At 39.3% G+C, this 12,849-nt stretch overlaps 1 protein-coding gene across 1 annotated transcript; it reads right to left on the bottom strand.

Moving 5' to 3' along the window:
* Positions 1-9,315: 9,315 nt before the first annotated feature.
* LOC143217676 (uncharacterized) lies at positions 9,316-12,147 on the bottom strand. The gene is made up of 5 exons (XM_076442216.1): positions 10,220-12,147; positions 9,959-10,150; positions 9,778-9,846; positions 9,558-9,692; positions 9,316-9,350 (listed from the first exon to the last, which is right to left on the bottom strand). The coding sequence occupies exons 1-5, from the start codon at positions 10,413-10,415 to the stop codon at positions 9,316-9,318; spliced, it is 627 nt and encodes a 208-aa protein (XP_076298331.1). The 5' UTR covers positions 10,416-12,147.
* Between the last annotated feature and the right edge of the window lie 702 nt (positions 12,148-12,849).

Below are 12,849 nucleotides of genomic sequence, written 5' to 3'. Positions count from 1 at the left end.
TATTGGGAGCGTGGGGCATTTAGTTAATCTTTCTCGATGTTCGTCATACCACGCTTCAGACACCGCTGTTACAGTGCTTCCCGTGTCAACAAGAGCCTTGGTGAGAATCCCTTCGATTTTGATTTGGACTTCTGGGCAGCGATTAATTTCTCTATTGGGAAGTGGTGAGTCTCCTTCCTCCTGTAATTCCTGACGTACATCTGGGAATAGTGATCCTATTACTATCCTAATGTCTTCCCTTTGTGTTTCATCGGAGGTGCCTCTCGCCTGAGCGGGGAAGTCGCTCAGACGTTCTTCTGAGGTTCCCCTTATTCGTTTCCCATGCTTTCCTCCAGATCTATGACCTCCGGGTCCTCTTCCTGTACTCCCTCATCCAATTGAGCCATTCGGATTCGATTGGGTGCATTCTCTCGAAGTCGTTCCTGCGGTCGCCGATTGTCTTGCCATGGTTTTATATTGTCAAACCTTGGCCTTTGGTTATCCGTTGCCGGTCGTTGATATTCGGCTCCCAACCTCTGATTCTCCCGATTCTTCTGCTGTTGAATCGGAGGTATCGGGTTCATTCTCGAGGTACTCGTTGTCTGTTGGTTCCCTCGATCATATGGAGCTCGAGTACTCCAATCTCGTCCTTGATTTGAGCGCTCGTCGTACCGTGGTCGGTTGACCGTTCCTCCATTGTCAAACCTCTCCAGCAGGGCTAAGAAAGCATCGATTGTGCGAATATTTTGTCCAAGGACACAATCGTCAACCGCCTGCGTGAAGTGTTTCGACAGGGTCTGAATTATCTCATCATCCGTGGGACGTGGCCGTAAATCACGAGCCATTCCGATCAGTTTCATCGCGTAAGCTACACGAGAGACCCCAGAATCCGCCCGATGTACTCCTATATTGAGATTGTCTCGGACCTTCCTTTGGATTGCCGAACTCCAAAATCTTGACAATAGGGCATTTGCAAACTGGTGCCATGTTGCAATTTGGTCAGACATGATATCCCACCATTCTCCTGCATTGCCTTTTAACGACTGGGTGATGATGAACTTCATCTCATCGTCTGGCAGTCGTGCAGCATCCACGAATCGTTTGAGTTCCCTCAGATATTTGGATGGCCTTTCAGTAGTTTTGCCCTCAAAAGTTGGCATTTGAGGCTTTACCACGAATGGCCTTGCCATTGAAGCCATGGTAGCGTCAAATCGAGTTGACTCACTCGGTCCCCATCGTGAGTCGATGTGGTCTGTCTGCAGTTGCCGGGTGGTATTGAACTGTGATTGACCGAAACGATTGTCATCTGACTGTGCATTTGGCTGCATTTGACCTTCAGCCACCATTGGAGTTTGAGTCGTTGTTTGGTTCCGGCCTTGTGCCACATATTCTTGCATTTGTTTCCGGAGATCCTCTTGTGCCTTCTCTTGACGATCCATGCGCTCTTCGATTTTACGACACCAATCCCGCATCTCGAACTTATGTTCGGTTACGCGTTCGTAAATCTCCTCGGTTGTCACCGACTCTTCGACCTTTGCTGTCAGCTGATCGACCTGAATCATTAATCGCGCGATCTCAGATTTCATCTGTCGAATGGCATCGGACATTATCTCGTTTTCGCGCGTATTCGTTTGCCCCGGGGCCTGATTATCGACAGACGTGATTGACCCTGGTACGCGACCCTGAATTCCAGAACCTGTCGGGGTGTCAGGAGGTGGTGTCCGTTGAATACGCGTACTAGATAAAACCGACGTATTCTGCATTTCGTGATCTGTCACCGGTCCCATTTTGCCCGTACGAGTTTTTGGTTTACTCATACTGTGTCTCTCCAACAATTAATTTGTCCAACCAAACCGCCCCACGTTGGGCGCCAATATGTAACCGGACTATTGTTCACCTTCCCTTTTGTAGGATTTTATTGAATTTCACAGGCTAGTGTGTGAATATTCGTCAGCAGACTCACTATCGTAGTTCGATACAACGGGAAGACTCGGCAGTGCACGATAACCTGGACGTGGCGAGTAGTCCGTAGACCGAATGCTACAATGAGTTAGTTTTGGTTAAATTACTCTGGGCAGAAGTAGTCGACACCGATCAAAGCTACCGGGATACCACGGAAACGGCGATCAGTCTCTACTTGCCCCGGAATTCACCTCGTTGTCTGGCACGGTACAAGAGACTGGCAGGGCACGGTTTCGTGGCCGTGGCGCCTCCTTACCGTCCAACAACTGCGTGCTCTAAGCAGGACACACAGGAACAAACCCTGTTCAAAATCAGCTGGTGACACTCAGGCAAACGAACGGTCTTACCGGATTATACCGGGAAGGACAAACGGCTCCTGCACACCAGGTAATCACAAACTTGGTAGTGAAGAATTACGGATATCTAGGCAGAGCACGAAAGCGTGGTCATGGCGACATGCGAATTCTTCCTGCTGTCCGTTCTGAGCAAAGCACGCTGTGTGGGTCGCGAAATCACAACCTACACAGTAATGTAATACTTCTAACACCGGGTAGGTTATGATACCCAATGTTAACTTGACGAAGGTTCGTGCCTCCAGGCACTGGATGACGGAAGGGTTGCAACAAATAAGAATAATTGTTGGGAGATAATATCTGGTAAAAGTGAGATATATTCTGTTAAATTGATATGGATGAGAATACACGGTATGACTACCGTTATACAATTTACAGACGTACAAAAACGCAAGGTCGGCTACTGAATCCGACACGACCACAATACGGTAGCGAGAGACGCGACGACCATAGACCGTAAACAAAGTCTACCGCTCTAGGAACGCGTGTAAGAAATTTCGTACGGTTCGCGCGATCGTGGTTCTCACTCGCTTGGAGCCCAATTCTGACGATTGACGCCCGCTCAGCACGCATCGACTTTAATCTCATTGCAGTCCTTCTACTTTAAATAAAGAACCAATCGTTCGCTGCTCTAAGAAGTGATCGCGGTATTCACAATGCCTGCTATGGCTTACTGGCGAATTAAACGTCGATAGCCTCGTGTACCGACGTGAGAAGGCGGCTCTCTATGATAAATCTTTATTAAATTTTGATAAAATTGACCGTTAACCTGCAACGCACAGAGTGATCAATTTCACTACCAGATGAGATCTAATTCAATAAATCGCCTCTTTGACGCAATTTAAATAACAAATCAACGGAGCTTATATGCTCAAATAAACGTATCGTCAACAAGACTTTGCACGGATTGTAGCAGATTCCATTAACAGCTCGCAACGCGACAAGAAATGCCCTTTTGCCGGCTATGAACACAAGGAAATAACTTGCCTTATTGGCGATTTCCAAATACAATTCTCACTGAATAATTTTCGCAATTTAACAATTTAATCTTCGCAATTTGAATCTTCTTCGCGACTAGAAATTCCCTTGAGCCGGGCTAGCAACTGAATAGAAAATTATCAGCCTTATTGGCTATTTGAAATGACAATTTTAACCTCACACGATTCGCAATTTCACGCGGAAGACAGCGGGACTCATACGTGCTTACTGGATCGAGCCCAGACGTAGAGTGACTAATCTGCTGCTCGCATCGACCTCCTTCGATCGCAATTAAGAAGGGATCGATCCGCACGCAGCCTCTTATCCATGTCGATCGCTCCCGCGATCCTTGTCTATGACGAGATGACACATGACGTCACAAACGTCGCAGTAGGGATCGACATGGATTCGCGCGATGTTTCGATGTGTAAGCAGTACGGTTACAGTATTGTAGTGAAATGTGCTGATCGTGTATGCAGCAATCACGTGAGACGCTCAAGCAAGACTGGTCAGTGTTACTCGTTCAGAGATTCGGAAGCGAACTGCTGAAAGTACTGGACGTTGGTCTTAGCGAGAGGTCGGTTAGGCTCCTCGTGGGTGGAGAGGTTGACCTTAGACAAGGAAAGGGAAGTAGAATCTATTGTAATGAGGGAAAGAACTGTCCGGGTTGGTTCAGTCAACTCGTCGTTTACCAATCAGGGCACCCTTAATTGTTCAAACTTCCTTCCATGGTGACTGAGAGGCTGGTCTAGTCGGAAGGAAGAGTGGGGTGCTACCTGGTATGAAGGCAAGAGCGGTAATTGACGTCGCTCGACGGTTGACTGTCGCCCCTTGACCGTGTCCTTAAAGAATTGAATGTTTAACCTTGGACCGAGCTTAGCGAACGCGGGCGTACACATCTGGGGTTGTAATTTATGACGGCGAGGGTTCTTTAGAGTTGTATCTTGAGTGACCGTGAATATTCTTAACCCGGGACGAAGTAAGTATTCCGAGAATTGCCGGATGTACAAAATAACATTTGGCCGTACCTGAGTGACCGTAGCATAAATAATCTTCTAATCCGAAAAACGGTTGGTAACGGCTATATCGTAAATAAAATACGAAGTCGACCCTTAAGCTCTTTATTTCGCGCGGCAGTACGGTTCACTGCAGATGCTATGGTTCTTTATGTTTAAAGGAGAATTTCCGTTAACGAATTTCTTGCGAGGAAAAACATTTCTTTGTGTAGGACTACGATCCGTTGCGACGGAACAGGTACATTTTAAAGACGTCTTTAAGACGTCTGTTTGATATATAAACGACGTTTAGGAGCCGTTCGTAGGACATTCGGGAGGTCTTTAAGACGTCCCTAAGAAGTCTTAAAGGAGCATAAGTGTTAATTAAAATAAAAGAACGCAAGTGTAAAAATAGATTTCGACAAAAACGAGTTTAAAGTTAAACTAATAAATAGTGTTATTAGAAGAGCGCATGTGGAATTGACATAAAAATAACAATTGCAATTAAAATCACAATAAAAATTGAAATTGAAATTCAAGCAAAAACACTAACTCGAACAAATGCTGCTCCTAGATTATGGATATATCAAAACCACACTGTGTTCATGGTCTTAAAGACGTCTTTTTGAGACTTAAGACTTTCAGACCTAGAATAGACTTTTAACATAGTGGTCTTTAAGACGACGTGTCCTATCTGGGCGTGAAGACCACCTGAATGTCCTACGAATGTCTCCTGAACGTCTTCTAGTCGTCAAACAGACGTCTTAATGACGTCTTTAAGACGTACCGTCTTTTTTTAAAACACAAGACGTCGAGGAGACATTCGGCCGACGTCCGTAGGACATTCGAGACGTCCTTAAGACGTCGTGTGCTATCTGGGTTAAAGACCACCTGAATCTCCTACGAACGTCTCCTGAACTCTGCTAGACGTCTAACAGACGTCTTTAAGACGTACCTTTTTTTAAAACACAAGACGTTCGGTCGACGTTAGTAGGACATTCGAGACGTCTGAATGTCCAACTGCCGACGTCTTTGTGCTATCTGGGTATAACTGTTTGACGCTTCCGTTTAGATTTCTTTTAAAACATCCTACACACATACATCTATTCATTCGTACTTTCTTTAATCAAAAGCAAATTATGTGCATTCCCAAACCGTAGTTGACTGGTCGGCCACCTTTTTTATGAGACTAAACAATCGAATCACTGAAAAATTGACTCGCTCTTTTACACAATGCTTATTGTTATCGTATAATCATAACCAGAATCTTTTTAGCCGATTCACTGCTTACAGAATGGCGGCAGATGATAAATGTTTAAAAATATTTCTGAAGAAAAGTTTGTCCCGTTTGTCTAAGGAAAGAAGGTAAAAATGACCTCCAGTTTGGCAATGAACATAATAAAAACGATTGGATCAAAATTATGAAAACGAGATCAACGAAAAGGCATTGTTTAAATTAATTTTTTAACTAAAGGAACAGAAAACAGAAGAGAGTTTTTCTAGAAACTAAGAATTTTTGATAACTACAATGTCGATTCAGTTCATAAAGAAAAATATCAAAAAAAGCAAATATTACCAATACTTATTTCTATTCCATCTTTTTCAAGTCCGGCACTCTGTTTATGAATTTCTCAAGCTGACCAATATTGTGCAAGCGCCGCTTATTATCCTTCGCTGGGTACGCGGCCACAGCAATCTCTCTAATTTCAACGTCAAATTTTAACAACGTCAACGATTAATACACCTAGAAGCACTAGTCAAGACATACGTACGCGCTATAATTTTAACGATTTTTAAACCTCTGAACATTTTTTGGGAATCATGTTCTATTCTAAGCCATGTTATTGAAATTCATACATTTTGCAAAATGTTTTTTCAATAGGTTCTGTTTAGAGCGTTGTTGAATCCAAGATTGCTGCTGGTTCAAGAGCAATCAAACGCTCTGAATTGCACAAGAATGCGTACACGGATCACACTCGTCATAAGAGCTTGGAACGGCCAAGATTCAACAGTTCCAAGTTCAAAACACCAGTTCATAGAAAAGTCCATAATAAGAGTTCATGATAACGTTTATAGTAAAAGTTCATAAGTTCACAAGCAAGGGTTCATAACAAAGTTCATAAGAAAACGTTCAGAAGTTCATAAAAAGTTCACAAGACAACGTTCCAAAGTTCATAAAAGTTCACAAGAAAGTTTACGAAACGGTTCGTAAGAAAGTTCATAAGAAAACGTTCAGCAGTTCATAAAAAGTTCACAAGACAACGTTCCAAAGTTCATAAAAGTTCACAAGAAAGTTTACGAGACGGTTCGTAAGAAAGTTCATAAGAAAGATCGAAAGAATGAAGTTCATAAGAAAGATCGAAAGAAAGTTCATAAAAAAGTTTAGAAGAAAGTTCACAATCCACTTCACAGTTCAACTTCGCAACTCCCGTTCACAATTCAAGTTCGAATCCGAATTAATACTTTCTAATCATACGCTTCGTAACGTTCCACGAATGAATATAACAAGGTACCAGGTTCGTACGATTCCCTTCAAAGATATAAGAAGTCTGCCCGCTATTTCCGCTGCAATCCCCTACCAAAGTTCGGGATGAAAATCGTTTCTTTGGTAGGGATAACCGAGGGACCAATCATCAGTTCGGGGCGTAATCCCATTATTTGGTACGCCTACTAAAATCGTGATTTTGTTCCTCACGCAAGCCTCGTAAATAAGACAAGCCTATACACAATGGTCCCTTGTTCAGGTATCTGTCCCCAAACTGGTGTCGGCTTTCCGCTGAGTGTGGGCCTGCGATGCGTCAATCGTCATTGCCCGAGGTACGGCTGATTTGCTTTTCCGAAACGAAAGAGGACACTCGACTTTCAACCGTACCCTAGTCCGTAACTAATTCTAAGAGCTAAGCACGCCAATAAATAACTCTAAACTGACAATGTTCCACTCGATCGCGGCACAGGCCCAGACACAATGTCTAGACTAGAGAATTCTAGACAGGTTCTTCAGTTTGTATTAATAGTTCTTATACTGATGATAATGCAACTGATTTTCAGTCATTACCATTGCTTGATTTGTCTGTCTGCGTTCAAGTGAAAATGAATCGGTGCGCTTCTGGTTAAACATTTTCATCCGCAAATCTCTAATAAAGAAAGGTAAAAACGAATTCTTTCACATTTAATTATGTGTTATGCTTCCTTCGAACCGAAAATCATCCATCGGTATCGCAAATATCAAATGAACTTTACTCGTCTGAAAAGAGAAATTTATATTCATATATCTTCCTTAATGATGTTAATCGTGAGATCTTGATTTTTGCACTAATTTACCACGATAATTGTTTTCTCCAGATTTTGTGTTCATTAAGTGGATTCTCATTAATTGGTTTTTAACGTACACAACTTTCGGATATTTTATCATAAACCTATTTTACTTGATGTATACCTAATACTAAATTTCATTATGATAATTTCAAACCTTTTTGTTATTTCTTTGAAAATAATACATTGGTCTTTTTAAATCTTTTTAACTGCTCTACTGTTTTAAAATGCACCTACCCATTTTTCCTATAAATACATGAAATCTGCAGTTTAGTAATCGCATTGCCTAATTGCTGTGATTTGTGGTCCGACGCAAGTGCTATTGCAATTGTTATTAGTGCATATCTGTGTGTTGGCTAATGTGAACCATGATCGTGAGCGTGGAAGCATTTCACGTCATCTGGATGAAATACACGTAAGAATTCATTTATCGAGACGCAACAGGAAGGACATGCATACTTACGTATAAAAAAAACACCACGTTTAAAAAACTGACAAAAAAGTATAAAATAATTTTCTCTAGCCCCATACAGATTCCTAACCCTGTACAGATAGTCCTGAAAATTTGTGATTGTGAATTTTTAATAGCTACGAAAATACTTGTAAGATTTAAAACGGAAAACGTGGGGCGCATGCAACAGATAATAATTGATGTATCAATGGTTCACCTAAATCTCTAACAATTTTATTGCACTGCAAATAATATGAACTGTTGTGCGAGTTTTCTCAACGGCAGCTACTCTCTCTCTCTCTCTCTACACTCCTTACTACCCAGATAGCACACAGATATCCTATGTACGTCCAAAGAACGTCCGTTTCGGATATTCCGTACATTCCGAGGACGTCCCGGCAATATCCAAATGTGCCAGTTATGTCCTCATTATGTCCTCTGAATGTCATAGGAACGTACCAGTTACAAAGTTGGACATCCCGAGGACGTACTGTGTGGACATTCTCATAACGTTTTTCGGATGTCGGAAGTAACGTTCTCTGGACATTTTGTAAATGTTTTTCGGATGTCGAAAATAACGTCCTTTGAACTTTTTGTGAATGTTTAAACAAGTTTTAACTTTTACTTAAATCTTCATTTACTTTATAACTTTATTTTCTGTTGGTAAACGTATTAAACAATCTGATAAATTGTACATATTTCAGAAGAACGATTTCTTTGCAACGTTAAAAACATATTCAACAAAAGTGCAATTATACTATTTATTATTATTTTTTTTAAATCTACAAGATTTTATTTATTATATATGAGGTTATTTATTTATATTGTACATGTATAAAGCAGGGCTGCTACGTCTCTACAAACAAAACTCGGTAGCTGCTTAGGGGGTAATAAAATTGATAAAGAACGTAAAATAAGCTTTCAACATATTTTTTAATTAAAAATACAATGTGCAGGTATATAATTGAACTACAAGTCTTTGACTATAACCTTATTGCGCTCCATGGCCCTCCTGAGCCATGACTGAATAGAAATTTCCGTTTCTTTTTTATTTTTTGAAACTCCCGATATTTCTGCTGCATCTAAACAATGGAATTTTAGTTAAATAATATTCAATCGTATACAAATAAATATAATAATAAAATAAACGTGATAATTACCTATTATTATTTTGGCTAATTTTAGAGAATGAAACATTTTTTTGCCTTTTCTTCCTAGCCAACTGTATTCTGTACCAAATTTGTTAGTCATTAAACAGGCCATGACCCGTTTTACAAAATTGTAATTATTTGTGCCTCCTACTGTTGCTAATTCGTGGACCTGCAAATTAATCATTTTGTTACAACTGAATTGGAATTCTATTCGTATCGTTAACGTTATGTTTTTTTACCGCGTCTCTAAAATTGTTCTCATCTTGCAGATGTGTTTCGAACTTCTGCAATTCTTGTTCACAATTAATTGGAAATAATATATTTAGTTTGAAAATTGATGGTCTTTTTTGTCCTGGCGCAGAATGCTCTTTCAAACTTTTTTCTAATCCTTCTACTCTACTTAAAACATCCGTCATTATACTGCGCAATAGGTGCTGCTGTTCTATTATGGTTTTTAAATATTTTTGTACTGTATTGCTGTTATTATCCAGTTGAGACGTCTCTTGGTTTTCTGAAAATTAAGATTTAGTAGGTGTCAGGTGCTTAAAAATATTTTTGTATTATTTGTTTATATATAAATCTATTAATATAGTTACCATTAATTACAACAGATTTCGTTGGAATATTTTCTCTGTTGTAAATTTCATTATTGTTCGTGCATACATCTGAAAACAATAATTATTTTTGTTATAGGAATGTGATAATTATAAAAGAAGAAAAATTAAGTAGCTATAAATAGTACAATGTTGCATAGCATAAAACTATTCATTTACAAACCTAATGTTTCATGTATTTGCAACGTAGGAGGCAGTGGCAGAGATATTAACGAATTGGAATCGTCATCGGTGTCGCTGCTTGATACATGCTTGTTTTTTTGTCTTTTTCTCTTTTTTGGGGGTTCAGCTTCTGACTGCAAGTCTGATGTTTCTTCTGCCACTTTGGCCTTTGATCTTGCTTTTGCGTAATCATCTGAAAGTATTTTTAATGATAAGTATTTATTTTAGTTTCATTGTACATAGTACAACATTTTTAACTTACCAAAGGTTCCATTTATAAAACATTTAACTTTGTGTTTCTCCCAACCTGTGTTTATTTCTTCACATTTTTTAATAGCATTTGCTAAACGATTTGGTGGTAATGATGGCCAGTAGCAGTAACCATTTAGCAACCATGCTGATGGTACTGCCTCTACCGTGCCATCTTTCACAAATTGTACGATGCTCCACGAATTCATACTGCAAATAGTTAACAAAATTAATACAATTGAAGAGTAATAAGAAAACTTATTTAAAGAAATGTTGTCTGCAATTATCTGCAACCGTAATATCTAACGATTTCAATGCTACGTTAAGCCTGTACGACGATCATTGGCAGAACCATTTGAAAACTGATAACGAGTAAACTTTTGATGTTATAATATCAATAGTATAGGTAAATTTCCACACCACCCATATGAGGTATTACCCTGGCGCGTTACTGTTTTTTTTTATAACATAGGTAGTTCGCCAATAGCCCTATCGTCCTATGATGTGGTTAAATTTTTTTTATCGGATTGCAAATTAGCGAGATAAAAATATTTTATTAATTTGTGATCCGGTAAGAAAAAATAGACCACGATTTTGCTGGCTTTACATACAATACAACTGCAATAGTTACAGTTGACTGGGACAGATATACTTATTGAGCGTGCTAAAAATTCTGTAACATGAAGGTAGTTTCTAAAATATCTACCCTCAAAAAAAGATATACATGTACGGACTTACGGAGAGCAATCAGAATGTAGCATGGGAAAAACAATAATTTTTTCTTCAAGTTTCAATTTAACATATTTATTAGCAATGTCTGCAATATCGAACATTTCCAAAGGACCTAAATCAGGAGATTCAATTAAAAAAATTCCAAAGCAGGACGATCTACAAGGAGTTTTATAAAAATCTTTCAGATGTAAAAACTTTCTACCAATAATTTTATATGATTCATTCAATAATACTATATTTTTTACAACAATTATATCACTACTACTAAGAGAACAGCAATTATTAGGCTCAGTAGTTTTTAAACAGAAATGCTGAAAATCGACACGTTTGAATTGTTTCGTAATTTTGATATTTGTTATTAAGGGCCCCTCAAAATGTTCTTTTTTAAAAATAGGTAATTTATTTTCATACATCTTTTTCTTCGAGGGAATATTGCATTTTTCCGAATGTCGTTTTACTATTTGTTCCAATACTTTATCGTTTTTCCGAATAGATTTTAAAATGGATTGTAAGAAATTTTCATATTTAAAAGAACTGAAATTGTCAAGAGGCCCGTGATTTCTAACATCTTCTGCAATATGTATAAGATTGTGTATATTGTGAGATATATACTGAGATCCGTATAAAGATTTAAAAGTTTTTACAAAATATTGTAATAGCTCAGATGCATAGTCAATAAAATCAAAATATTTTGAATTGGATAAAATGGTTGTTGCAACATGCAATGAAAGGAAATTCAAATATCTATTATTACTTAAATTATGTAGCAAAACTACTGGGCCAGTATAGAGTAAAAATTGCCTAAATTCTGTTGCTTTCCATCGCTTAAGATCCTTTAAAGTTCGCGGTTTTCTATTAAATTCTAATGGAATATACTTCGCTAAAGAAACTAAAGAATTAGATATATTAAGGGATTGCAAATGTGAGATTTTTGTAGAAGGTTTACCGCAGCACCATAAATTCAAAAGCAACTTTTTCATGACACCCAAACAAATTAAGTGCATATAATCTAAAGTAAAAGAATCGATCATATTTATACCCGGAATATTTTCTAAAATAGATGTACCAATATGGTGGTCATCATCAATTTTTGATCTAAACTCGAAATCATTCCTCAAACGAATATTATTTAAAGCAGGAAAGCATACCCTATTATCAATAAAATCTCCTTCGATACAACACTTTGTACACGAATGATATCCTGTATGTCCTTTCACGTATTTTATTTGTTACGAGCCAGGGCCGCGAGAAGCACGAGTGGCCGGCGAAGGGTTATAAACCCAGGAATATGGTATCAATTTGTTAGTTAAGGTACACGGACGAACCCAATGCGAAATTGGGGAGCCGCTAGGAATGTAGACAGTGAGGACGAACCTGACGCGAAATCAGGGAGCCTCTAGGAATGGAATCAGACGCAGACGAACCTGATGCGAAATCAGGGAGCTGCTGGGAAGGTGAAACTTCGTGAACGAACCCAATGCGAAATTGGGGAGTCACTAGGAAATGACGCGCAGACGAACCCGATGCGAAACCGGGGAGCTGCTAGGAGGTTGTAGAATAGCGCGGACGAACCCAATGCGAGATTGGGGAGCCGCTGGGAGGTTGGATGAAAGCACAGACGAACCTGATGCGAAATCAGGGAGCTGTTAGGATGCGGACGAACCTGATGCGAAATCAGGGAGCCGCTAGGATGGTATAGTTTTCGTGGACGAACCCAATGCGAAATTGGGGAGCCACTAGGTAGGAAAAATCTCTATTTGATAATTGGTAAGGCGCGAACGAACCTGATGCGAAATCAGGGAGTCGCTAGGATAGTTAGTAGACCTCGTAACTTATATAATCTAAATGATACAACCCGAGCGGTAAGGTTGTATCGTGTGGGAACGTTCAATTACTATATAAGGATTTTGG

Source organism: Lasioglossum baleicum, chromosome 17, assembly GCF_051020765.1.
Source record: "Lasioglossum baleicum chromosome 17, iyLasBale1, whole genome shotgun sequence".
In the NCBI taxonomy this organism is placed as follows: Eukaryota; Metazoa; Arthropoda; class Insecta; order Hymenoptera; family Halictidae; genus Lasioglossum; species Lasioglossum baleicum.
The sequence above is the reverse complement of the archived record's forward strand: the minus strand, read 5'-3'. Positions and strand labels throughout refer to the sequence as shown.

Coding starts and splice junctions, on each gene's coding strand:
- LOC143217676 (XM_076442216.1), bottom strand. CDS start 10,415: ATGAATTCGTGGAGCATCGTACAATTTGTGAAAGATGGCACGGTAGAG. Junction 9,847..9,958: donor GCAAATACATGAAACATTAG/GTTTGTAAATGA, acceptor TATTGTTTTCAG/ATGTATGCACGAACAATAAT. Junction 9,351..9,557: donor AGTAGAAGGATTAGAAAAAA/GTTTGAAAGAGC, acceptor ATTAATTTGCAG/GTCCACGAATTAGCAACAGT.